Consider the following 27,286-nt stretch of genomic DNA (forward strand, 5'->3'; position numbering starts at 1 on the left):
ATGAAAGTTAATGAAGAAAGAACACTGAGTAATAGTCCCCAAGGGATCTTACAGTTCTGATAATCTGCACAGCTTTTACCTCCTTTGCAACATCTTCTGATATTCTACCCTCATTAGGAATCCCCTGCAGACAGCTTGAGTTCTCGTTATAATCTGGGCCAACTTTTCGTCTCTCATTTCTTCCAGAAGACCCAGAAGGCCAGCTTTGAAGAACACCTGGAGGAAAAGTGAATCCCATGTCATCCCCATAGTACAGAAGATGCAGAAATGGTGAAGGGAATGGGTCAGGTATGCATAGATAACAGCTATACCTTGGTATGCCCAAATTTATATTGGGTGTGATCAATATCAATAGAGGCGAGAAGTTTCTCAGAAGCCTTCTTGCTGTCGATGAACTGTCCTTCTGGAATAGCACTTGCGTTTAAAACTTTGTATCTGTTCAGTGAAACAAAGAAAAGAATTATTAGGGAGGTGTGATTATATGTGGAAACTGAGACACCAGAAAGAAGCATTAACAAAAATCAGAGAAAAAGTAAAAGTAGAAAATCCACATGTCCTTTTAAGTTCCAACAGTAAAACAATGTGATTTTTCTTTTGCCTAATGCATGCCTCCTTCCTGTTTGTAAGAAATACCACCCCTTTGAACTGTTCTCCTGCCCTGCTACCACCGGACTATATTATTTGACTTCTTAATTTTACAGTATTCACTGAGTAGGGTACATGAGACACAGGATACATGAGACACAGAGGACAACAGTTAAGGTGACAGAATGGTCTGCAGCATGCAGTGAAATACAAACAAAGAGAGACAGGCCTTTGTTTAAAATCCCCATATAAGATTCTGCTGGGGAAGCCCTTCCTGCAGATGCGGATGCCTTCCAGCACTCCGTTACACCTCAGCTGGTGCAGGACAAGTTCATGCTCCATGGCCCCTGCAAATAGAAGAGTACTTAGTTTTGGGTAGTCCATTTTCAAACTTGTGCCTGTTTGATTATTTCATGCTCTTATATCTTACCAGGAGTTTTGGTTTCATTGGGAATGATACACCGTACAAAATGAGGGTGTGTGCTCCTCAGATTGGTCATCAGTTTATTTAAATTTTCCTAGAAAACCAGACAGAAGGAAGTTCTTGATGAGGAAGTTTTATTTCAGATTGCTTTTTTTGGTAATTATTTGGACTGAACCTAGACACTCTCTTAACTGTTAGGTATTAGCCTATGAGGCTTCGATTGCTCTGTATTTTAAACGTCTCAAGAGCTCTAGCCTGCCAAATAACCACCAGGTCAAAGTGCTGGAAGAATGCAGCTCTGTAAAGGTATTCGTTTATAATATCTAGGGTCTGCCTTATAAACAAGCTGCAAATCCAGTAGCCTTGATGCATAGGAATTGTTCTCAACTGGGAATCAGAAGACAAAAGACTGTGGTCTCGTTCTGCCAGCTAATGAGCTGCTTGACTCTGTAAAATCCCTTTCGACTCTCTGGGCCTTAATCTGAAGAGTTGAGATTACCTCTAAGGCCTCTTCCGTCTGTCTCAGTGCTGGTAATTTTCACAGTAGTAGTTTACAGTGGTAACCTAGGTTAGCCATTCCTTCCTCAAGTTTATTATTCCCTGGGACCTGTGACTTCTTGTTTTGTATTGTTTTGTCTTTTTTTTTGAAGAGTCTAAAATCCAGAGACTATATAACCTTGTTTAGGTGGATTTCGGGTGCATAGGAAGAATGATCCATGGTCTGAAGCATCTGGAAGGACTTATTCCAGAAGTTGAATAACTGTTTATGACCGATGATGATGTTTTACTCAACTATAGGAAACTCACATGTAAATATTTCTTAGGTATACTCTGAGAAGGCAGAGTGGCTTTTTTTTTTTCTTTCATGTCTCATTTAACTATTCAGAAATAAAATAATTACTGTGAGCTTCTAATCTTGAAGATACATACAAGGATGAGTTGATGAAGGAAGAGCCTCCATGAGATAATGCAATTTGATAGAAAGAAAAAGGACAGGCTGGTTTTACTGTTTCAGTCATGGATTATATCCTCATTTTAGTTTTAAAAGGAATGAGACTTAGCCATACAGATTCTGATAAAGCAGTCATTAATCCAGACATTTCACACACGTCCCTTTGGAGGCGACAGTTTTTAAGCTACCTAACAAAATCACATTATTTGTAGTAAAATTGTTGTTATTTTAATCTCAAGATATATTTTCTAAGGTTAATCATCCATATATCACTAGGCTTGGCTTTAGATGATTTCCAGCCATTACAAAAAATTAAATCCACCTCAGAGGATGAAGATGTGTTTTGGTGGAGGGATGTCCTAAAGAGTGTATCTCTGGTTCCTTCTCAAACAGGAACTCGGGAGCATCTCAAAGGGCAACATTAGTAGAATAAAGATACGGCTTCCCTAGGGACAGCCTTGAAGTTCAGCTATGCTTCTTTAAAAATCAGCCTGATTATGTAATAAGTGAGCTTCTAAGGATGTTTTGGCATTCCTCAGTACATCAGATGATCATAATGAGGGATAATGGGTAAAGCATCTGACCCTGTAAGAGTGGTTTTGCTTTGGTTCTACCATGATAAGAGAACATTAGAACATTCTATTCCGTTCTAATTTATTTCAAACCCTGTAATTATAATTCGTAGAAACTTAATAGGATTTTGAGGAGCACCTGGGTGGCTCAGTCGGTTAAGGTCCGACTTCAGCTCAGGTCATGATTTCAGTTTGTGAGTTCAAGCCCCGCATTGAGCTCTGTGCTGACAGCTCAGAGTCTGGCGCCTGCTTTGGATTCGGATTCTGTGTCTCCCTCTCTCTCTGCCCCTCCTCCACTTGCTCTCCCTCCCTCTCTCTCTTTCTTTCCCTCTTTCTCTCAAAAAAAAAAAAAAAAAACCATTAAAAAAAAGAAAATAGGATTTTGGGATGGACTTTGTACTTTACCCTGAAGAGGGCTGACACAGTCTGGAAAGAGGAGCCCTTCTTCTTAGCACCTTTCTTTGTACCACTGTCTGAGGTAGAAAGAAAAACCCATCAATTAAAGTAGAATCCTAGAGGCTGGAATGTTGTATGGACATTCTGGGGGAATAGGTTTAATATAGATTGAAGGCACAGAAAGTACCTGCTTCAGCACTAGCATATGTGGAAAAGAGACTGGCCAGAGTCTTCATTGCGGACTTTTGGTACAGCCCAACCACGGTGTCATTCAGGGGGTCCTTGTTCTTGTCCAGCCAGCCGGCAATGTTGTAGTCCACGGTGCCGGCGTAGTGGATCAGCGAGAAGTGTGCCTCGGCCCTGCCCTTGACCACCTTGGGCTTTTGGAAGTTGGCGGACTTGCCCAGGTGCTGGTCGTACAGCTTGTTCTTGAAGGAGGTGTCCGTGGCCTTGGGGAACATGCACTCCTCCTCCAGAATGGAGAAGATGCCCAGTGGCTGGATTCAGAAAGGTGGATATTAGTGTCAACCTACCTTCTCTCAAAAGATACAGACATGGTGACTTTATTTGATTAAATTATTAGAACTGCCAATTAAAAAATATGTAAAATAAAATAGGGTCATAGCTCACAAAGAAGTCCTTTTGTTATCACTAGAATGATGTTTCCACCATTCCTTGCCATGTTCAATCCAAAGCAACATTTTCAGTTAAAAGAATAGCTGAATTCAGACTCCAAATGTCAGCAGAGCACGTCTGGGCAGTTTGTTAAAATCTTCTGTATCATCACACTTTTTGCCTATTGAGTGAATTAATCTGCTGTCATTGTTTTATTTTGCTACGAAAAGGACTTACTGACTTAGAGTGATGTTTCCTTTAGGTGCAGTAATTGAATAGTATAAATAACCCAAACCTTATTTAAGACATTTTCTGTATTTAATCTCCTTAAAGATAGATTATGGAAAAGCATAAGTAATTGGACTTCTTGACTTGTGAACAGATTACCTTTCATACAGGCCTTAGCTGGGTTACATGTGTACTAATTTTTATCTAGAAAAAAGACTTATTTTTGCGGCTGACACCTGGGATTGTAGCAGAGGTAGATTGAGGACTAATGAGGTACTTCTGGTAGTAGAGCACATCACCTCAGTTGAGTTCTCAGAGCTGCTTAAAAACCGGGTTGCGTTGCTGTTAGAACCAAACCGTTCAGAACACAACAAAACTAAACACTGATCCTTCTCATGTAAAAGTTGAAAAGAGGGAGTTCGTTCTAAAGAGGAATTCTGATATCCATCTATTTAGATCACAGTGATACTTTCTAGAATTGCTTCAGATACTTGGGAGGGTTGTCCTTGCAGTCAGCCTTTCTTTACAAGTCATACAAACCTTCTCGATGAGCTCGATGCAGGCAGCCAGGTCCATCCCGAAGTCAATGAACGTCCACTCGATGCCCTCCTTCTTGTACTCCTCCTGCTCCAGCACGAACATGTGGTGGTTGAAGAACTGTTGCAGCTTCTCGTTGGTGAAGTTGATGCACAGCTGCTCCAGGCTGTTGAACTAGGGCGTTGCAAACACCAAAGAGCTCAAGTGAGTTTGGGAAACCCAGGGGGAATTCGGCAGAGCAGACATGAAGCGGAGGGGCCTTAACAGGGCCGCTTATTCCAACAACTCACATCAAAGATCTCAAAGCCGGCGATGTCCAGGACCCCGATGAAGTACTGTCTGGGCTGCTTGGTGTCCAGCTGCTGGTTGATGCGGGTGACCATCCACAGGAACATCTTCTCGTAGACGGCCTTGGCCAGGGCGCCCACTGCGTTGTATACCTTCGTGGACAGAGTAATGATTGTTGGCGTTACTAAAGACGTGTTGAAAAGGCTGGGGATGTGTGTGATTCATTGAGCCCATTCACTTACCTGCTGCACAGTCTGGCCTTTGGTGACGTACTCGTTGCCGACCTTGACCCTGGGGTAGCAGAGGGCTTTAAGCAGGTCAGCAGAGTTCAGACTCTGGAGGTAGGCTGCCTTGTCAGCAACTGCAGAGACACAATTCAAGAAATGTTGTTTAATAGCGGATATCCTCTTTCAGCTAATTTTCTATTTTTATCTAATTAATTTTCTTTACTCTTTATAAAAAAAAAGCTTTAAGTAATTATGTAGGGGGTCAGATGAGGCTTTCTGTACATTAGAGCATGTACTCGCTAATAAATGGTCGGGTATACTGGACTTTGGTGATTTATTGCAAGTAGCTTTTGAGAAATTCATCAACAGTGAAAATATGTCCAGTGTTTATGGTGACACTTTATGTAAGGCAAAAGCCGTTGTCTCTGCCCTTAAGGCAGACACATCAGGTGTAGTTGGAAGGAAAAGATAAATCCATCTTAATATTTACCATTAGAGAGGGATAGAAGTGTGAATATTTGGATCCTCATTTCAGTTTTGCTCCTCCCAACTTAAATCCACTTGTTCAGTTTCACTCTCTGAATATGAGGGTATTAAATTTCACCATGTGACCCCTACAGGGTCTCTTTCTAAAATTGTGTCAGTGACTGTAATGTAAATGGCATATGTCAGGTGCAGAGTAACTGCTGAAAAGTTTAGGAGGAGGGAGAAAATATGTCAAGCTGAAGTGGTCAGGAAAGGCTTCAGGGGACAAATAACTTCAGCTTCCTTGGTAGGTCCTATATGTTCCACACATGGAATATATGATTTTTTTCTTTCTCAGTTTTTTTATTTTAATCTTACTGCCTAGACTGTGTATGGGTTTATATATAGACAGCACACACATGCATACAGATGTCTAGGGACATCCGTCAGCCCCAGCCCCATGTTTGGGCAGATCCCGTATAGCCAGCCACCAGTTTACCCAGATAGTGCTGAAATAGGCTGATAAGCCACCATTGCCAAGGCAGAGCAGAAGCACTGTGCCGTCTCATTCTCTCATGATCTGGCCCCAGGTTGTGCTCTCAGATATCTCTTGATAAGTGCCTATAAGGGTTCATTTTCACTTGTTTGGGCTGCTTAGAAATGATGGAGATACAGAGACATGAGGAAGGAATGGGGGTGAGGAAAGCATGCCGTGTGTGTAAATACATATGTGCCCTTCAGAAGTCCAGTTGTGATGAAGTTGTGAGTTTAGAATAGCCCCCCTCCCCCCGCCATATTCTTTAATTCAGGCCCAGAAGGAGATTCATCTGGTACCTTCCGTGCCATCTGGCTCGGCCTGCTCCTCACGCTGCTTTTGCTTGAACTTCATGTTCCCATAATGCATCACGGCCCCTGTGAGCTTGTAGATGGAAACTTTCTCTTCAGGAGTAAAGCCCAGGATGTCAATGGCACTCTGGCAGGAGAAAGGACAGAGGTGAGGGCAGAAGAAACTAACTTATTTTGGAGAATTTATACTGTGTCCTAAGGTAACCACACCTATAGTGGGCTGTTCACACACATAATGCATTTTTTTACAGTGTGTGTATGTGTGTGAGTGTGTGTGTGTATGAATGAATGAGTATGAGTGTGAGTGTGTGAGTGACTTACATCTGTGGCCATCAGCTCCTCTTGGTCATCAATGCTGGGGACTGTGATCTCCCCTTGACTGACGAAGGCATAGTCATAAGGGTTGGTGGTGATCAGGAGCATTTCTGGGTACACAGAAGTCAGGGTATACATTTTACACTAGAAGTTGTTAATAAAAATACTAATGTTCATCTGTGAATTTAAGTTATTTCTTACCAATCAGATCTGGCTTCTTATTGGAAGTGATCTGATAAAAAATATGGTAGCTTCTTTCTGCCTTCAGCTGGAAAGTAACTCTAGACTTTTCTAGAAGATCTGGAAATAGAAATAGATATTTAGAAAAAAAATCGCTGCTGAAATATTAAATGAACCTTGGTGTCTTTACTAAAATTGGGAGCATTATATTTGGCTCCATTGAGATTTCTACCTGATGGTCAATCCTTTTGGTGTTACATATAAGAATTCCAAATACATATGGCAACTGCCCAAGTTCCTCACCATTTAAGAGCAGACACTGAAGCATGTCTGCTCTAGTAAAAGTAAACTTTTAATGTGGGAGCCCCATGACTTCTGTATTATAATTGATCTGTAATATTCCCCTCCTTTCTTAGGGAGACTTTGTGGTGAGTGGCTCCCTAGAAACACCTACCAAAGCTCAGATCAAGAGCAAATCACAGAGAAGCTTTGTAAACCTATAGGTAATTCATAGGAACCTGTAAATAGTCCTAGAAAAAATGTCAGAGTTGCTCTGTGGCAGGAATTTCAGAATGTGCTCTGGAACCATCAGTCTGCATCAAGGTAGATGGGGCATGCGGTGGATTATGTCTAAGTCTGGCCATTAGCTCATGGGCAACACTGGCAGCAGGCTCAGTGCACACCAGGTGTTGCTGAATATGCCTGCGAGGGAAGTCACCTGTCCCTCTGTTTTGATTTTCAGTGGTCCTATTACTCACATGTTTCAATATCTGCAGAAGCCAGCTTCCCTGTAGTACCAAAATGAATTCTAATGAATTTACCCTTGAAAAGAGAAAGATTACTTAGTATTAAAAAGTTGAAGGGCACAGAATGATGCAATCGAAATGATAATTCACACATGCTTTCTCGGGCACCTAAGGGCTGAGAAGAGCCTTCTGTGACCAAGAGACTCACAAAGCGAGAGGAGTTGTCGTTCCTCACGGTCTTGGCATTGCCAAAGGCCTCCAGTAGGGGGTTGGCGCTGATGATTTGATCTTCCAGAGTCCCCTGCAAAGGCAAGCACGGTCCTCACCTCCGGGGCTCCAGACTTCCTGAGAGCCCTGACATCTTGAGTCTGACCCCAGACCCACCTGCATTTTGCCAGCTTCCTCCTTCTTCTTCTCCCCTGTGACCGCAATTGTTGCAAAGTACTGGATGACACGCTTGGTGTTCACGGTCTTCCCTGCCCCGGATTCACCGCTGCCAACACAGTGACCAGAGATGAGAACAGAACTACTACAACTCACGTTGTCTATATCTAAGACAATTACCACAAACCAGAGGAGGAAAAAGTCACGTACGTGATCAGGATGGACTGGTTCTCACGATCTGTGAAAGAGAAATCAAGACCATCAGTTAAAAAACAAAAACAAGAACAAGAACATTCAATATAAAGATTATTGAATCCATTTAGATCAAACACAGCTTATTCTTTTTAACATGTTGAAGATGTCACCTATGAGTGTAGTTTTCTAGTTAGCCCTCAAATAGCTCTTGGCTCTTGGAGTAAAATTTGTGAAAATTTGTGAAAATAAGAGGCAAGCTATCATCTGTTTCCTTTTGTATTTTATTTTACTTATTTTTTAATGTTTATTTTTGAGAGAGAGAGAGAGAGAGAGCACGTGTACACGTGTGCGCGAGCTGGGGAGGGGCAGAGAGAGATGGAGACACAAAATCCTAAGCCGGATTCATGATGTCAGTGCAGAGCCCAGTGCAGGGCTCGAACTCACAAACCGTGAGATGGTGACCTGAGCCGAAATCAAGAGTCGGACACTTAATCCACTGAGCCACCCAGTTTCCCTTTTTTTGTATTTTATTAATTTAAAAACCTTTGTGATTAGAAATTTCAGATACCAAGTAGAGACAATAATATAAAGAGCCCCCTGGGTTCCCATCATACAGCTTCGACAATTATTGTCACTTAGCCAATTTTATATCCTCTGTACTCCCATTCCATCCTCACTGGATTGTTTTAAAGAAAATCCCAGGCATCATATAATTTTATTGATAAATATTTTAGTACGGATTATAGAATTTTGAAGTCATAAGGGATCTTAGAAATTACTTAGGCCAACTCTTTTATTTAACAGATAAAACAACTGAGACCCAGAGAGGAATAAATGGCTTTTATAATAACAATTACATAGCTTGTTAAGGTCAAAGATATTCAGGTCTTCTGACTTGCAGTGTATATATTTTTCTACTACCTAGCCTCCTCCCAACTCTTGATAGGACTCATTTGACTGCTGGTAACACTATCGGGAAGGGATCTGGAATTATAAATGTGTTCATTTAGTCTTATGTTCCCTTTAATTTTGTGTACATTTCAAAATAATAAAAACAGAAATTGTCACTAGTTATATGCTGATATGTTGGATCTATACCAATTTTCTGATTTGTTAAATATCGAATTTTATATTCATGGATTATAGATTTGAGTGAATTCTCAAAAAACCTATTAGGGAAACAGATACAAATCTGCCTGTTATTTAGATGTGGATGTAGACTTTAGGGATCTTCAGAGTTCTACTCAGAGAAGTAGATACGGATTTTAGAACATACTCAAATTGATTTTTTTCCCAATAGCAGAAAAATTATAAAAGATCATATCACATCTCATGGGAGCACAGATAAGAAAACAAAGTTCGAGGCTGTCTTGGCAATGCTAAAATAACATTAACCAGGTCAAATGCCATGGTTTTGCATGGTTTTATATGCGAATCACGTTTGGGAGCCATGAGTAATCTTGGATTTGGAGCAGCTCCAAAGCTTGGGGAGTGGAGACCTTGGTGGGGGTGGTGGTGTACATAGCAGGGTCAGTGCAGCTGCTGAGTATTAAAACCTCCAAAATGAGCCAGCCTTTGGATCATTTCTGGAAGGTAGTTAACTTCTGTTGACAACCAAAGAACAGTTTCCTGGCATGAAATCCTTGTAGAATTGCTGGCCAATTTGTCATGGAAGATTCCTATTTTATTCCTTTCTCCTCTCTTGTCTCCTTTAATAGACAGCTTAACAACAAGTGCAGCAAAAACAAACAAACAAATAAAAACCAAAAGAGAATAAAACCCTCTCAGTTTCCAAAATCCTTTGGAACAACAGGAAACTCAGGAATTTCCAATATTTCCAAAGGCAATACATTTGGTGTGTGAAGATAAAAGGTTTTAATGCTGTACTTGGGCCTATACTGTGTATCAAAGCTGTTTGTTTATGCTTTGATAAGACAGAAATAACACACTTTGATATGATTTCAAGAATATTGTCAGAGGAAGAGGTATTTTTATTTTCTTCCATTCTAATAGGAAATGCTTCAAAATCATCAGGAAGAAAGTGGTAGCTCTTTCTTTACACGTGTCCTACCCCCAAGGCTGGCAATATTAGCTGTGTCATTTAAAGATAAAGACAAGAATTTGCAAAGCTTTCCAGCTATAGCTGGTAACTACTTTTCTTGATTGCTGTGGATGTGTTTATTTTATTTATTTATTAAATTTTTTTTAACATTTATTTTTGAGAGAGAAAGAGAGTACGAGCAGGGGAGGGGCAGAGAGAGAGGGGGAGACACAGAACCAGAAGCAGGCTCCAGGCTCTGAGCTGTCAGCACAGAGCCTGACATGGGGCTTGAACTCACAAACTGTGAGATCATGACCTGAGCTGAAATCAAGAGTCGGACACTTAACCAACTGAGCCACCTAGGCACCCCTGGATGTGCTTATTTTAAAATAATCGATTTGAACTTTTTTTTCAGGAATTAAAAAATGTAGTGGATGACATCTTTGCAGAGGTCTGCTAATTGTTTGGCTAGGCTTCCACTAATAGCTGAGTTAGTGTGGGCAGGTCAATGAATGAACTCAGCTAGCTTCTCTACTCTATGAAATGGGGGTGGCTGCTGGGAAGAGCGTATGACATTATACTCTGGAAGTTCCTTGAAAACAGTGAGGCCCGTGTGGCTGCAATGTGTGATAATCAAGTTCCAGTCAGAGTCTGTTTGCTCATTAAAGATTCCGTTTCCACATTTCTGCAAATGGCTGCATCACTCACCCGTCAGCATGAACTGATAGGCGTTGTCGGAGATGGAGAAGATGTGGGGCGGGGCCTCCTGGCGCTTCTTGCCTCGGTAGGCGGCCACCACCTCGGGGTTGTACACTGGCAGCCACTTGTAGGGGTTGACGGTGACGCAGAAGAGGCCCGAGTAGGTCTGGGAAAACCAGAAAATGCAGCATGTGGATCTTATCTTTACTCGGAAAGGGGGACAGAATAAGGAGATGCCAAAGGGCACTCACGTAGATCATCCAGGCTGCATAACGCTCTTTGAGGTTGTACAGCACTCCAGGCTCGTGCAGGTGCGTCATCATGGCCATGTCCTCAATCTTGTCATATTTCGGAGGGTTCATAGGGAAGACTTGGTCCTCCCTGACAGTTAGAGTCTGGCAAGGAAAGTGAGAGATGACTTGGTATTGACAGCTTGACATAGGGTTGGTTTGTCTGTTTGGTTTGCTTGCAAAACTATAATTACAGATACTTTTCATTATATTATTCAGTATTCTTTAAATAAAGGCATGAAATTATATTTGTTTCAGAGTTTGACACAGTAAGTCTGTCTCCTCTGATGAGCTAGGGTACCACCTTTTTTAAAAGATTTTTTTCCCACAATCCCCTGTACCACGTTTATTTATCGGTTCGTATCTTTTTTAAAAAACTTTTTTTAATGTTTATTTAGTTTTGAGAGAGAGAGAGAGAGCGCGAGAGCGGGGGGAGGGGCAGAGAGAGAGAGAGGGAGACACAGAATCTGAAGCAGGCTTCAGGCTCTGAGCTGTCAGCACATAGCCCGATGTGGGGCTCGAACTCACGAACCATGAGATCATGACCTGGGCCGAAGTCAGACGCCTAACCAACTAAGCCACCCAGGTGCTCCATCAATTTGTATCTTTTTACTCTTATTTTAAGAGGTTAAATTTTTAATTTTTCCTGGCCATTCATTATAAGAAACTTCAATCTGGGGGTGGGCAGAGTAATGGGGTTATTAATACATTATTTAGCTAAGTAAATCACTTAATAGTTTTCTGACAGGAGAAGCTAGCTTCTATTCCCCCCACCCAAGATCAAGTTTTGGGATTTAGAATGGGAAGTAGGGTTTGAGGGGATGCGGTGGCAGCTGATTCTAGTGTGTTGAAGTCCTGTGGGTGGATGGGAAGTGGAGGAAAGGAGATAGCTGCTGGGACCTTCCTCTGCAGTCCAAATCGGGTGTCGGGAACGTACTGGAAGGATGTTTGTGTTGGCTATAGGCTTAGAGATTCTAAGCCATTAGAGCTTCACTTTGAGGTGAGGAGACCCAGAAATACAACAGGGAGTGTTCTCTCCCTGTGTTTATACTCACTGCTCCACCTTCAGTCTTCACCGTTACTTTCCCTCCTTCTTTGCTCTGGATGGTGCTCTTCACATAGGACTCCTTGGGCTCCGCGACAAAGACTGATGTTTTAGCATCGAAGGGCTTGTTCTGGGCCTCAATCCGCTCCTTTTCCGATTTTCGGAGGTAGGGAGCTGCTTCGCCAAAAACCGCCATCTCAGCATCTGAACTTGCGCTCATGGCTGCGGTTTATTTAGCAGAGGATTCTGCCTTGGGGAAGACGTGGGGGAGAGGGAGAAATAGAAACCAGAAGTTACACCTGGGAGCTAGGATTTGGTGTGAAGGAAGGAAGTGTTGAGCCCCCATCACTGGGGCTGTCGATGCTCCCGCAGGTTGTCACCTGCCAGTGTCCTCACGCAGGCCCCAGGACTGGTCTGGAGCGAGGTTGTAACTGGAGGCTTCGTTTTTGGTACCTTGCAGATTTTCTTTCCCAGATCACATTTCTTAGTCCTCAGGGCTAGGGTGCCTACCTGGGGGTCTTTGCATGTTTGAATCTCTACACTGACAGCATCTACAGCTGGAACCGCAGATGGATTGTTTTAAGGCAGCTTCTTCAGTCCCCACTTTTCCTTCTGGGTGATTGGGTCTGCCACACACTGGGACCATCATGCACTTAGGGCGGAAGGTTTGTCTTGTGGGAAGGAAGGGTGATATTTTCAAAGCGTTCAAAAACTTGCTTTACGTTTTTACTTTCTAGGTGGCCATTTTCTTCTCATAAGGCACATACTATTTTTAACATCTACTTTACGTTAATATCTGGTGTTAAATCTCTTGGTGGGTTGTTAAAAGAACCTCCTAATAAATTCTTAATACTGTGTATTTTTGTCATTTGGCTTGCTACCAAAGAGACTTAGCATTGCCTTAATTCCAGAATCTCTTCTGACACTTTGTTTTTGGCATGAGGGATTTCAACAGTCAGTTAACAGATCTAACCACAGAGAAATGAGAGCATGAAGAAGGTCCTTCTTCCCACATGCATTCCACAGTCTTCTTTTCTTTCCACCAATAAAAAGAAAACTGACAAAAATGAAAGGGTTCATCACAGGGAAACCATTCCGCTGATTGATAGATGGGCCTCTGCAGTGTTGGCCTGTTACACGGATTGAGTTGTTCCTTTCCTTTCATTTGTAAATTACTTGGGGAAGGGCCAGGGTCTCTCTTAAATTAGGTTCCCTATTTAGCACTCTGTGGGTGTGCCACTAGGGACTTTTCAGATGAACAGTAATAAGTCTTTCTAAAAACAAATAACAATGAATCATCAAAAAGTAGCTAAAACATTGTGGTTTTCACAAGATGTTTGTGTTTTCGTTTTTTGATAAGGATCTTTCCAAGAAGTTTCAAAAATACCTGTAAAATGGCTAAGTATCAGTGCTTTGCGATAGAGGGAGGTCGACACACACAGAAGAGTCTCTTGCCCCTCGACCGGTCTACATGTAGCTGAAAACTCATTGTCAAAATTCTTTCTGTCCTAAGTATAGTCCTTTAACCCTGAACTCAGGTGAGGATAGCGTCAGAGAATAAGGCTCTCTGGAATAATGTTTTCTCAGCGTTTATAAGCAGTTGTTGGAAGTACCAGCTACTTAGATAACTGCAGAAATGTGGAAATAGTGTACAATTAAGAGTTGTTCCCAGCTTTGTTAGCCTAAATGCCCTCTGTCATCAACACATCAATAAAGCTGAGGCTTACCTCCGGAGTTCCAGATGAAAACGCAGGTTCAGAAGTGGCTGACACTGTGAAACAACAGATTTCTTATTAGCAAAGCTGTGGAATCCCAGTAAAATAGTTACAGAATTAAAACTGTCCTGGTCTAAATCTTGACTCTGAGAAAATAAAAGTCAGAGTTGGGAGGGACGGTTTCATGCTCAGAGGTGGGCCATGGGGTCAACTCTCCCTGTCCCGGGGTCCCTGGGGATCCTTGAAGCCCCAAGGCCCCTGTCACTTACCTCTGGGTTCTTGGTGGTGATGAGGCAGGCGGGGTCCCCGTGCTTATATAGGCACCCGTGTGCTGACGCTGTGGCTCTCTCCTCTTTGTTAGGGCAGGACATTTGGCAACATGACCCTCAGCATAATTTGTACTGACATTTGGCATGTTTGGATATAATTAGAAGTATTCATATCATTTTGAGTATGTGAACCGATCGCCTATAAATAATTTGACAGGGACCAATCTGCCAGCAGAGAATGCTTTCTAGTATGCTAGGAAGGTGATCTCTGACCGTGCCTGGTGGGGCCCCAGAGTCTGTTCCTGTGAGCTGTGTTCGATTTGGCAAACTCTTTCACACATACCTGTGGTTCTCAGTGACACATTGCTGTCAGGGCCTTAACCACTTGTCCTTATTTGTTACCATAGGAACCCTCACTCCATTCCCTTGGGTCCCTGCCAAGGCTTACCCTTGGAGTCTGGGCTTGGGCAGCTGTGCCAAGGTGAGAGGAGAATCTGCACCGAGTCTCCACCGTTGGCCCCGTGCCCACCCACTCCACACTGAAAAGATTATTTCAGTAGAACATAATATGTATTCATTGTAGGGAAAAATACAGATAAGCAAAGACTTTGAAAAAAAAAAGTATGATCCTACTATGCAGAGGTAAAATAAGGTAGAGAGGTATAAGTGGATTCATACTCTATACGTGCATATCATACATAGAGGCCTTATAATCTACTTTAAGAATTATAGGTAATTTTCTATAATTTACACCCTTATTCTTTAAACAGATTATATTGTGATCATTCTTTTTATTTTTTATTTTGTTTATTTTTTAAAGTTTATTTTTGAGAGAGAGAGTGAGAGCATGTGCTGGGGAGGGATAGAGAGAGATAGGGACAGAGGATCCGAAGCGGGCTCCATGCTGACGACACAGAGCCCAACACGAGGCTTGAACCCATGAATCGCAGGATTATAACTCAAGCTGAAGTCACACGCTTAACTGACTGAGCCACCCAGGCACCCCTATGATCATTCTTTTTAAATTAAGATTTTTCATTTTTAAAAGGTCAGGTATATTGAGGTATAATTTATGTACAGCAGAATTCACTATTTGGCTGACAGTTGTATGAGATTTTTTTTTTCTGCCATTTAAAAAATTTTTAACTGTGACAGTAAATTCCCTTTCTCTGTTGTATAGCTCTAAGACCTTTTACACATGCACAGATTCTTATAGACGCTGCCACAGACAGGACGCAGAACAATTCCATTTATGTGAGTTCTGACATGTGTGTAATTGTGTGACCTCTTACATACAAATTACATGAAAAATTAAAGCCTTGAAGATGAGGCTAAAATTCTCCTTTGATGAACTCACAATGGAGGTAGCTCCCTTCTCTCCAGAGGTAACCAACTATTACCAGTTTGGTGTATAATATTCCAGACCTTTTCTATGCACTTACTAAGTTATAGTTGGGAAAATATACATTGGTAAAACTGGTCTAAGAAAATTGGCTCATTGAAAATATATAATTAGATGTATAAAGTATGTTTGAGGTAGTATCATACTTTACATTTACCAACTTGTTTTTTGTTGTTGAGTTGTTCTGTACTCTTGGATCATTTTCCATATTAGTACATAAATTAAAATATGCAAAAATTTAAAACATATACAAAAATAAAGAAAATGGTATAGGAACCCATTATATTCATCCAGCATTAGTAATGATCAGTTCATGGTCAGTCTTTTTTTTTTTTTTTTTAACGTTTATTTCTGAGAGAATGAAAGAGAGAGAGAGAGAGGCAGACGGAGGATCCAAAGCAGGCTCTGCACTGACAGCAGAGAGTGTGACGTGGGGCTTGAACCCACAAGCTGGGAGATCATGACCTGAGCCAAAGCCAGACACTTAACCGACTGAGCTACCCAGGCACCCTAATTCAGCCCAACCCACTGCCCTATACCCAGAGGACTGACTTGATATTACTCATTTAAAAATTTCTGTGTAGAATTCTCTTTGATTATATGATTTCTTAGGTAAGTTGCAGAAGGTTTCTCCTGGTCTAATAGTGATCTTAACTTTGCTGTGGCATCTCAGTCTTATGGACGTTTTAAATTTGTATGTAGTCAAAGTTACAAACACTTTTCATTTGTATTTTTGCTTTTTTGTGTGTATTGTAAAAGAAGGCCTTTTCTAAATCAAGGACTCAGGGTCATAAATATGTTCTATATTTTCAATCTAATGCTTAAAAAAATATACTAATGGGTGCCTGGATGGCTCAGTCGGTTGAACTTCCAACTTTGGCTCAGGTCACGATCTCAACGGTTTGTGAGTTTGAGCCCCACATCAGGCTCTGTGCTGACAGCTCAGAGCCTGGAGCCTGCTTTGGATTCTGTGTCTCCCTCTCTTTTTGCCCCTCCCTCTCTCACACTCTGTTTCTCTCTCTCTCTCTCAAAGATGAATAAACATTACAAAAAATTAAAAAATATATATAGAGAGAGAGGTTTGTAATCTAGAGATTTGTGTGTGTATGTGTCTGTGTATGTGAATGTAATGTTTCTGAATTCCATATTTTGTACCATGTTTCTGTGGCTATAGCACATATGCTTTGATATGTAGTAGGGTAGATTATCCCTAATTATTCATTTATTTTAACGTTGTCTTGACAGTTCTTGCATTCTGTTGTATTAATTTTAGACTCTGTGTTTCAGATTATATGGAAAATCCTGTTGTGATTTTGATTTAGGTTAAATTGAATTAATAGGTAATTTAATGAGAGTTGGTGTCTTTTTAATAGTGAGCCTCTCAATCTACAGGTACGATATATTTTCCTGTTTGTTCTGCTTTTTAAATTTTTCAGTCATTTTTTCTCTAGTTTTTTTCTCCCAGAAATATCTTAAAATATTTCTTGTTATGTTTGTTCCTAGCAATTTTAGTTTTTTTGTTGCTCTAGTGAATGGGATTGTTTTTCTTTCCACTTGGGTTATCACTGGCATGTGGCAGCCAAGATTGTGTGCCCAGAACCTCTGTTTTGTCTGTGGCAGCAGGTACCCACTACCCTTCATTTCACAGCACCGGGGCAACCACATGACCCTGTTTTGGCTAATGAAACGCAAGCAGGAGTTGCTGGGTGGGACTTCCAGAAAAGAAAGTAGACTCCACTGGTACTACCTTTTCCTTTCCCTTCTTACTGCTTTTTGGTGTGGAACACAGATGTAATGGCGGAGCTCCAGCCTTGAAGGAGAGATCAAGAGAAGTTCAGAGACAGTGTTGACATGTGTGAGTTGAATTTTATTACATAAATAAAAAAATTAACCAGTCATATTAATAAGGCACTATTCACTCAGATTTTCTGTTCCATACAAACACAATCTCTGACAGACACGCAGTGTTTCAGAAGGTTAGTTTTACTGGTATCTTTCATCTAACTCACTTGCTGAACTTCCTTATCCCTCCTGATAGTTTATTTGATTCTATTGGGCTTTTGATGTATCATGCACAAATAATCGCAGTTTTGTGTCTTCTTTTTTTTTGTTTTTTTTTGTAATTTATGTGTTATCTTTCTCTTATTGCATTGTCTGAGACATTTAGGACAATGTTGAATACTAGGATACTTCATGTACGAGATGAGTGATCTTTATTTAGATCCTGACTTTAATGGGATTGCTGCTAATGTTTCCTCAAGTATATTTGCTGTGTACTTTAGTTTGCCAATAATTTTAATCACAAAAATGAATCGAACTGCTTCATCCTTAGGTATATGATACGATGAAGAGAATTGAAAACATATACAAAAACTTGTACACAAATATTCATAGCAGCATTATCCACAGTAGCCAAAAAAAGTGGAAACAACCCAAATGTTCATCAACAGACAAATGGATACACAAAATGTGGTATATTCGTATGGTGGAATATTATTCAGCCATAAAAAGGAATGAAGTACTCACACAGGCCACAGCATGGATGAGCCTCAGAGACACTATGCTTGAGTGACAGACGTAATGCACTTAGGTTTGATGGTTCCATTTGTATAAAATGTTGAATAGGCAAGTGCATAGAGACAGAAAGCAGTTGAGTGGTTTCCGAAGGATGGTCTGGAGAGGGGAGATCGGGAAATGACTACTAATGGGATTTCTTTTCGAGGCGATGAAAAGGTTCTGAAATTAAATAGTGGTTATGACCGCATAACTTTGTGAATCTACTAAAATGACTGAATTGTACATTTAAATGGTGAATTGATGGTATGTGAATTAAATTTTTAAAAATGCATTGGATTTTATCAGTGTATTTTGCATTTATTGAAATTATTTTTTCTCCTCAAGTTTATTAATATAGTGAATGATATGGCAGATTTTTTTCACTTTTACCACTAAAATTCATGAAATAAAAGCCATTAAGATAATATTGTTTAATTTCCTGCTGATTGATTTAAGTTTACTTTTTTTTTTTTTTTTTTGTAATGTGAGATTTCTACATCTGAGTTCATTATGGGCCTAGCATATAGTTTTCTTTTCTTATGCTGTCCTCTTCTGGTTTTGATATCAACATCGTGCTAGTCTTGTAAAATAAATAGCTTCCTGTTTCTATTTTCTGCAATATTGTGTTTAGAATGTGAATAATCTGTTCTGGGAAGATTCGTAGAGTTCCTTCAAGGAACTCTTTTAGTCTGGAGGCTCTTGGTGGAGGAATCTTTTATTTACTTTTATTAGTTTTTTTATGACTATTGATTAGTTTGTTCAGAGTTTCTATTTTTTTTTTTTATTTTGCCCATTTAGAAATGTTTTGTTTTCCTAGCAAATTGCCCATTTCATGTGAGGTTTCAGATATTTTGACTTTTTTTGTGCATATCTGTTTATAATAAAAACCTGATCGATTCTCTTTTATTCTTTATTCCTTTTCATTTGCCTTTTATATAGTTTAATTTTATTCTTTTTATTTTAAACCATATTTGCTAAAGTTTTGTCTTTTGTATCAGTCTTTTAAATTTAGTTTTACGAAATAACTTTTTTTCCTATTTTCTATTTTGCATTTTGTTTTTAATCTCATTCATTTCTTTTATTTCTGTACATTTGTTTTATTGGTCTGTATTCAACATCTTAAATTGACAGCTTCATTTATTTTCATTCTTTCTTATGATCTCATGGATTTATTTGTGGTTATCAATTTTTCTTTGGTAACCACTGTGGCTAAATTCCAGAGGTTTATATGTAGTACTCTGCTTGTCCTTCACTTATAATTTACATTTTAAAATTTCCATTTCCATCTCAACTCCCAAATTATCTAAAGCATATTTGTTTTTTAGATTTTCAAATGAATACATTTGGGCATTGGGGGGAGGGTTCTCTTTTAGTTGTTAATTCTTTTCATCACGTGCATGTGAGTGTGCAAATTTAGTTTGGTTCCTGGTAGACTTGATAGGAGTGAGGGACGTTGTCCGTGTGTGTGTATGTGCGTGTTTGTAAGCAGTAAGATTATCAGCACCCCAAAACCTCTCATGATCCTTCTCATTAGAACTCAGATTTCCCTCACCTAAAGGCAACTACAATTTTTACCTTTATGACAGTCATTTCTCTGCTTTTCTGTATACTTTCACTATTTGTGTATGCAGCTGTAAACAATACATATACTTTTTTTTTTCTTTTTTTTTTTTTTTGCCTAGTCTTGAGCTTCATATGAATAGATAGAACTTTACTTATTCTCTAGTAGTTCACTTTTTTTGGCACAACAATATTGTGGGATTTTTTTCCCCCCATGAAGTTACATGTAGCTGGATTTTATTTTCATTATTGTGCAGTATTACATCGTATGATGATATTCTGTTGTATACAGAATTTGGGGTTATTCCTAGTTTTTTGCTGTAGTTATTTATTTATTTATTTATTTATTTATTTATTTATTTCAAGATGAAGAGTGACTGTCATTTCTGTGGTATCTTGTTCTAGAAATAGTTGGTGGTTCTTTTGTGGTTTTGTACCTGGGTAGTTGTTATTCCATCTCTTCTTCCTCCTCTTTTAGCAGCTTTATTCAGGTAGAAGTTTATATACCTTCATCAATTTTAAGCGTATATATAATTCAGTGATTTTTAGTGGATTTATGCAGTTGTGCAACCATCACCGCGATCCAATTTTATAAACACTTACATTGAATTAAAATGCTCCTTTGTGCCCTTGTGCATTCAGTTCCCATCCCAACCCCAAACCATAGACAAACACCGTTTTCTGTCTCTATCATCTTGCCTGTTCTAGAAATTTCCTATAATGGAGTCCTACAGTGTGCATTCTGTTTTGTAGGGCTCCTTTCCCTTAGTTTTGGAGTTCATGCATGTTGTCACTTGTATCAGGAGTGTGATCATTTCTTTTGCTGAGTATGAGTCCATTGTGTGGATGCGTCACATTGTGTTTATACATTTACCAGCTTATGGCCATTTGAATTGTTTCCAGTTTGGGGCTATTATGAATAATGCTGTTAATAATACTCCATACAAAGCATTGTGTGGAAGTTTGTTTTCATTTCTCTTGGGTCGATAACTAGGGGTTGAATAGTCAGTCCACTAGGTTGTGTAACTTTTTAAGAAACTGCCAAATTCTTTTCCATAGTTGCGGTACTATTTTGCACTTCCACTAATCACGTGAGGGTTCCAGCTTCTTTGCATTCTGACCTACACTCGTGTTGTCCTTCTTTCCACTGATAGCCATCCGAGTGAGTGTAAAGTAGCATCTCCTTGTGGTTTTAATTTTCATTTCCTTAACAAATAATGATTTTGGTTATGTGTTCGTGTGCTTGCCATTTATGTATTTTCTTTAAGTGAAGTGTCGATCTAAATCTTTAGCCCATTTAAAAAATTGGATCATTTTCTTACTAATTACTTGTTAGAAGTTATTTATCAGATGTATGATTAACAAATATTTTCTTGCAGTCTGTGACTTGTCTTTTCATTTTCTTAATGGTTTCCTTTGAAGAGTTGGTTTTAAATTTTGATGAAGTCCAATTTTTTGATGAAGTCAATATTTTCTTTTATGGGCCATGCTTTTTATATGATATTTTACAAATATTTCCTAATGCAAAGTCAGCAATACTTTTATGCTTTCTTCTATACATTTTATATTTATAGTTCTTACATGTGGGTCTATATTCTGTTTCAGGTTAGTTGTTTTTAATGTTTGTTTATTTTTGAAAGAGAGAGAGACAGAGACAGAGTGTGAGTGGGAGAGGGGCAAAGAGAGAGGGAGACACAGAATCTGAAGCAGGCTCCAGGCTGTCAGCACAGAGCCCGATGCGGGGCTTAAAATTAAAATCACAGACCGTGAGATCATGTCCTGAGCTGAAGTCAGATGCTTAACTGACTAAGCCACCCAGGTGTCCCTAAGTTTTTTGTTTTTTTTTTTTAATGAAGTATACGAATTTTAACCTTTGTCTTTACAATTCAGCTTGGTTTTTGTGTTATTCGGTCATCTATGTTTTTTTACTTTTGTTTACTTGGCCTATAGTTTCTCTAGTAGATGGAAGTTAAACTCATCGACTACGATTGTTCTCAGATGTTTCAGATTTCGTTTGTGTAATTCAAAGATAGTTGTTAACTTCATAGAAATTTGTGATCAGTTGATCTTTCTGGTAAACTGAATCTTTTAAAATAAAATAGGAACTGTCCCTGCTTCATTTAGTATTTTTTTGCCTTGAATTCTATTTTTGCTAATATTTTGCTATATTTGCTTTTACTTTTTTGGTTGCATATAGATGGGCTATCTTTTCCCATACCTTTATTTTTCAACTCTTCTGAGTTTTTTTAGTTTACATCTGACATTTAAAAAAAACAAGTAGTAGCTACTTTGAAAATCCAGTGTGAGAGCCTTTTTTAACAGGTTAAGTCTTAAATTAAGGGCAGCAATGTGCACAATGCTTTAAATAGCAACTGAATCAGATGTTATTTTGTATGATTTTAGGCAAGTCACTTAACCCCTGTAAGCCTCAGTTTGTTCATCTGTTCAAGGAAAGCACTAACAATTATTTCCTACTATCTCACTGGATTTATGTGAGTATTCAATGAGAAATATATAGAGAGCATCTGGCAACATAGAAAGTATTTAATAAATATTGACTGCCATCACTCTGTTTAAAATAGTATGAAAAATAGGGCTCTGTGGCTGTGAGTCATGGAATATCACTGGAGTCTTAACCAAGAAGCTGATGTCATAAGATTTGTGTTTTAAGCACAGTTATGGTAGCGGCATGGAAGGTGGATTGGAGGAGTGAGGCAGAGAGAAAGAACCCACTTAAACAGTTGTTGTACTATTTTAGGAGAGCTGAGAACCTGCTGTAAGCCAGCAGCTCTTGGAAAAGAAAACGAAGAGGGTGTGAGCAAGAGGTACTTAGGTTGTAGACTTGACTCTGCCGCTGGTGAAACAAATAATTTTATATGTTCAGGAATCATTTAAATTTATTCTACCTGAAGACAACTAAAAATAAACAGAATTTCCTGAGCTTGGGGGGTAATACTTCTCATGGCAAGGGAACACACTTGGAAATACTAGATAAAAGATAGAAGTATAGCTTTGATGGAACATTACAATTTCAGAGTTTGCAGTAAAAGAATGTATTTCTAGGGATGATGAATGAGCTTTTACCAGACAGTGAGGTAACAAGCCACCCTAACTAACATCAAACATTATTTTAGAAATATGGTGGTTAAAATAGTATAAAATTAGTGTAGATGAAGAGAAGTAGATCAGTAGAACATAATATAGTTCAAAATGGGTTCTTGAATGTATAGCAATTTAGAATATGATAAAGGTGGCATTTTAAGTCACAAAGGGGGAAAAGAAGGACTAGGCAGTGAATGGGGTTGAGATTTAGCATTCAAAAAACAATTAAAGTAGGTCCTTGCCTGACACCACTGATAAAAGTTAGTTCTAGATGAGCTGAAGTCTTAAGCATTAAAACAAAGCAGTTATAAATGTAGTAGAAGATGTATACATATCCTTCACGTCAAGAAGAAAGGGAGATACAAGCAAATGGAAAAAAAAGCCGAAAGATATAAATGGGGACAGTTCACGGAAGAGGCAGGACAAATGGCCAGTGAACTTGATAACACGCTCAGCCTCAGGAGGCACGAGCTCAGATAACAGCTAGCATATCTCACCCATCAGCTTGACAGAACAATTTCCTAGTAGCAAATGGTGGTGCTGGAGAGGGGACGCCCTCCTCTGGTTCAGGTAAGGGTGTAAAATTCCAGGGCAATTTGTTGCTTCTTTTGAAACTTAAAATTGCCGTAATTTCCCCTTACTCTTTTTTCTACAGAAGCAGAGGGAACAGAAGATAGGTCAGGGTTGTATATTTAACATTTCTTCTAATAACGAAATTTTGGAAACGACTTAAATATCCATTCAGTTACTTCATCTGTAATTTAAGTGGCCACCTGTTAAATGGTGGTGCTCCGTGGTCAGTGGTTGATACCTGACACTCACTTGAATCTGAGAATAGGATAAGCATGATACATTTTCCACTGGTTTTTTTTTTGAGTTGTAACCCTGGAAATGGAAAATCTTGTTTAAAATAACATGAAACAATGAAGAGTTTTAATGGGCAATATAAATAAGAACCTGAATTGTGAGGTATAGTTTTGCTGAAGTCTATTTATTGGTATATTTCAACCCTTCTCCGATGTGCAGATATCTCTTACACAATTGTTGTATGACAACTATTTAACTTAGGGTAAAAGCCCTTCCAAGGTCTGGCTCTTATTCCTTGTCCTTACTTTTCTTGCTAGTATCTGCTTACAATTAAGCCCAGGGGCAGCATTAAATTACTCTGTCTGATGATCCTTCTGTTCTACGAGTGCATGTCAGAAGTTAGCTTATAATTCCTAAGATTCCCTTTGCCGTGAGGATTTGTATGTTCTCTCCCTCCAGTGAGGAAAAGCAGAGGGATTACAGCAACTAAAGGCATCATTACCTTTTTACATGAAATTCTGTAATTATCTCATCTTCAGACAAAGGGAACAACTCACCTTTCATAAGATTCATGCCAGAGAGGAATGTTATGTAGATTCCTCTGTGTTCGTGCATGTAGGTCAGTTATTGTTGTTATTGGTGAGTAGCATTTCATCGGGAGGGTATAGCATATTTTGTTCATCTGTCCTCGTGCTGATGGATATTCTCATCTTTTTGTGAATGTGTCTTTCATTGCTTTTGGTTAAATTCCAGAGTTGAATTGCCAGATCAAAAGGTATATAGGTGTGTATTCAACTTATAAGAAACAGCCAAACAAGTTTTCAAAAATAGTTGGACCACTTTACATTCCCAGTATTCACATATGAGAGATGTTGCCCAGCGTCCTTGTCAGCATTTGTCATTGTCTGTCTTTATAATTTTAGCCATTCTTATGGATGTCTATAGATATCCAGTGGGATTTCCTTGTGGTTTTTAACTGTATCCTCCAGACCGGTGATACTGAGCATCTTTTAATGTGGTTATTGGGCCTTGACATGTCTTCTTTTTGAAAGTGTCAAATTCTTATGTTTATTTTTACTGGATTGTGTTCTTTTCCTCATTTTTTTTTTTTTTTTGAGAGCGAGTGGTGGGGGAGAGGGACAGAGAGAGAGAGAGAGAGAGAGAGAGAGAGAGAGAGAGAGAATTCTAAGCAGGCTCCACACTCAGCACAGAGCCCAATGTGGCGCTTAATCCCACTACCCTGGGATCATGACCTGAGCCAAAACCAGGAGTGAGTCGCTCAACTGACTGAGCCACCCAGGTGCCCCTGTAGGTGTTCTTATAGAACAGATACAATAAAGTTGTTTGTTGCAGATATGTATTGCATGTATTTTCTCCCAGCCTGTGATTTACCTTTTTGCATTCTCAACAGTATCTTAGTGAGCAGTACTTTTGATTTTGAAGAGGACAGTTTATCTTTTTTTCTCTTTATTTAGTACTTCTTATGTTCTTAAGAATTTTTGCTCAAGATCACAAAGATATTTTCCTACATTTTCTTTTAGAGGATTTATAATTTTAGGATTTGCATGTAGATTTGTTTTCCATGTTGAGTTAATTATTGTATATTTTATGAGATACTTTTTTTATACAGATATCTAATTGATCCAGTATCATTTCTTGCAAAGACTTTCCTTTCTATATTAAATTGCATTTGCATCTTAGTAAAAAGTCATTTGATTGTGTGTGTGTGTGTGTGTGTGTGTATAGTATATAGATAGATAGATAGATAGATAGATTTATATATCTATAGTCTATACTTGTCTATATATACATATACATATGTATATATATGGTGGATTTCTTTTCAAGATCTCTATTCTTCTCTTTCCATGTATACACACACACACACACACACACACACACACACACACGTATATAATTTATTTAGATCTTTACTTTCAGCAATGATTTATAGTTTATAGTATAGAGGTTAAAAAATTAAAAAAAATTTTTAATGTTTATTTTTGAGAGAGAGAGGGAGAGACAGAGAGTAAGTGAGGAAGGGGCAGAGAGAGAGGGAGACACAGAATCCGAGGCAGGCTTCAGGCTCTGAGCTGTCAGCACAGAGCCCAGTGTGGGGCTTGAACTCATGAACTGTGAGATCATGACCTGAGCCAAAGTGGGACGCTTAACCAGGTGGCCACTCATGTGCCACCACTCCCTCCAAGTTTTTAATTAAGTTTATTCCTAAAATATTATGTGATTTATTTGATGCTATTGTAAATGCTATTCATTTTTAGTATTTCACTTTCCAATTGTTTGCTGTTAATATAAAAATAAAGCTTATTTTTATATACTGACCTTGCAATTTGACACATGCTCAATTTACTTCTTGGATTAAGTTGTTATTATAGACTTATTTAATTATTCATATGATTTTGTCATCTGCAAATAAGGACAGTTTTACTCCTTTTTTTCTTTTTTCAATATCTGTGTCTTGTATTTTCTTGTCTTACTGCATTGACTAGGACCTCCAGAGGGTTAGCTAGACCAGTCTTAGGTAGGAAGTCTTCACTGTTTCATCATGAAACATAATATTTTAGCTATGCTGTGTTTTTTTTTTTTATAGGTGCCTGTTATGTAGGTTGAGAAAGCCTTCTTTTATTGCTAGTTTGCTGAGAGTTTTTCTATTTTTAATCATGAATGTGTGCTGGATATTATGAAATTCTTGTACCACATCTGTGATGCATTGAGATGATCAGATAATGTTCACTTTTATTCTGTGAGTATGATGGGCTTCGAATGTTAAACCAGCCTTGCTAGTAGGCTGTCCATATTTTGTCCTTTGGCTGGAGAGAGTAGGCTTTTTATGGGGCTTTTTGTCTACACCCATCGGTGTTTGTGTTGTCTTCTTTTTCAACTCCAAGTCCGGGCATATGAAGCAGGGAACTTACCTGGTCCATCTTCTCTCCACCACTCAGAATCTTTTATGTTAGTTTGATATATAATGTCCAGGGGTTTTAGTTGTACTTAGTGGGAGGAATAGGGAAATTAGGTCAACTCCATTTTCCTGGAAACAGAAATCCTGGAAATCCTTACTGATTTTTTAAAAATCAATTACTGAGAAAAAGGCATTAAAGTATCCTTTGCTTTAGGATTTTTTTTTTTGGATGGTATATATAAAATACCTAGCCCAGTGTGTGTCACAGATTAAGTTCTTATTAAATTATTATGTGTCCCACAAATATTTCTTGAGCACTTGTTACATGGCAGGCAGTATTCTACTCATTGGACACTGAACAGTGAACAAACATCCTGCCCATGTGGAGCTTATATTTTAGTAGAGGGAGACAGATGCTAAAATAGTAGTCAGGTGGTCAGATAGTCAAGTGGTTGCATGGACAGATTTAAAGTAAATCAAGGGGATAAGAGGTGTGATTGGCGGGAGAGGGGAAAAAGGGTTGCCTTTTGATACTGAGTAGCCAAGGAAGGCCTCTGGATTAAGGTGTAATAATCCAGAATCCTGCAGCTGTGAAGGAGCAAGCTATGTGGATGTCCAGGTAAAGAGCAGAGAGCCTTCTCCCCTCCAGTGAAATGACGGATTACTGACCTTGTTTCTAGGCAAAGACTGTCCTCAGAATCTTCCCTTGATCAGCTAGGGTGAAAGTCCGGGGCCGTGCATTACTTCCCAGGATGAAGAGCTAGAAGATCTCAGTCCGGCTTTATCATATATTAGTTATACAACTTTTGACAAACCATGATTCTCTTTGTACCTCAGTCTCCAAAAGGAGTCTGTCTCACATAGTCGTGAGTATCCAGTAACTGACAAAGTGTACGTGGAAGCATTTTGCAAATAAATCAGAGTC

General features: G+C 39.1%; 1 protein-coding gene and 1 long non-coding RNA gene across 3 annotated transcripts in view; one reads left to right on the forward strand and one right to left on the reverse strand.

Moving 5' to 3' along the window:
- The window catches only part of MYH8 (myosin heavy chain 8), a 28,841-nt gene extending 14,746 nt beyond the window's left edge, over window positions 1–14,095 (reverse strand). Inside the window, exons 1-21 of the mRNA XM_047832023.1 lie at window positions 14,015–14,095; window positions 13,758–13,801; window positions 12,041–12,280; window positions 10,947–11,090; window positions 10,705–10,861; window positions 7,971–7,998; window positions 7,761–7,869; window positions 7,585–7,677; window positions 7,389–7,452; window positions 6,652–6,750; window positions 6,457–6,560; window positions 6,124–6,262; window positions 4,840–4,958; window positions 4,600–4,749; window positions 4,313–4,483; window positions 3,117–3,426; window positions 2,939–3,006; window positions 1,016–1,103; window positions 815–932; window positions 312–435; window positions 80–216 (exon numbers count right to left, since the gene is read on the reverse strand). Of these exons, the coding sequence (XP_047687979.1) occupies window positions 80–216; window positions 312–435; window positions 815–932; window positions 1,016–1,103; window positions 2,939–3,006; window positions 3,117–3,426; window positions 4,313–4,483; window positions 4,600–4,749; window positions 4,840–4,958; window positions 6,124–6,262; window positions 6,457–6,560; window positions 6,652–6,750; window positions 7,389–7,452; window positions 7,585–7,677; window positions 7,761–7,869; window positions 7,971–7,998; window positions 10,705–10,861; window positions 10,947–11,090; window positions 12,041–12,250 (2,432 nt within the window). The 5' untranslated portion in view covers window positions 12,251–12,280; window positions 13,758–13,801; window positions 14,015–14,095. The remainder of the gene's footprint in view (window positions 1–79; window positions 217–311; window positions 436–814; window positions 933–1,015; window positions 1,104–2,938; window positions 3,007–3,116; window positions 3,427–4,312; window positions 4,484–4,599; window positions 4,750–4,839; window positions 4,959–6,123; window positions 6,263–6,456; window positions 6,561–6,651; window positions 6,751–7,388; window positions 7,453–7,584; window positions 7,678–7,760; window positions 7,870–7,970; window positions 7,999–10,704; window positions 10,862–10,946; window positions 11,091–12,040; window positions 12,281–13,757; window positions 13,802–14,014) is intronic.
- The window catches only part of LOC125151299 (uncharacterized), a 77,742-nt gene that overhangs the window by 23,298 nt on the left and 27,158 nt on the right, over window positions 1–27,286 (forward strand). For both annotated transcript variants that reach the window (XR_007146721.1, XR_007146722.1), the window contains exon 2: window positions 187–288. This is a non-coding gene — a long non-coding RNA (uncharacterized LOC125151299). The remainder of the gene's footprint in view (window positions 1–186; window positions 289–27,286) is intronic.

The sequence above is a fragment of the Prionailurus viverrinus genome, chromosome E1 (assembly GCF_022837055.1).
Source record: "Prionailurus viverrinus isolate Anna chromosome E1, UM_Priviv_1.0, whole genome shotgun sequence".
NCBI classification, from domain to species: domain Eukaryota; kingdom Metazoa; phylum Chordata; class Mammalia; order Carnivora; family Felidae; genus Prionailurus; species Prionailurus viverrinus.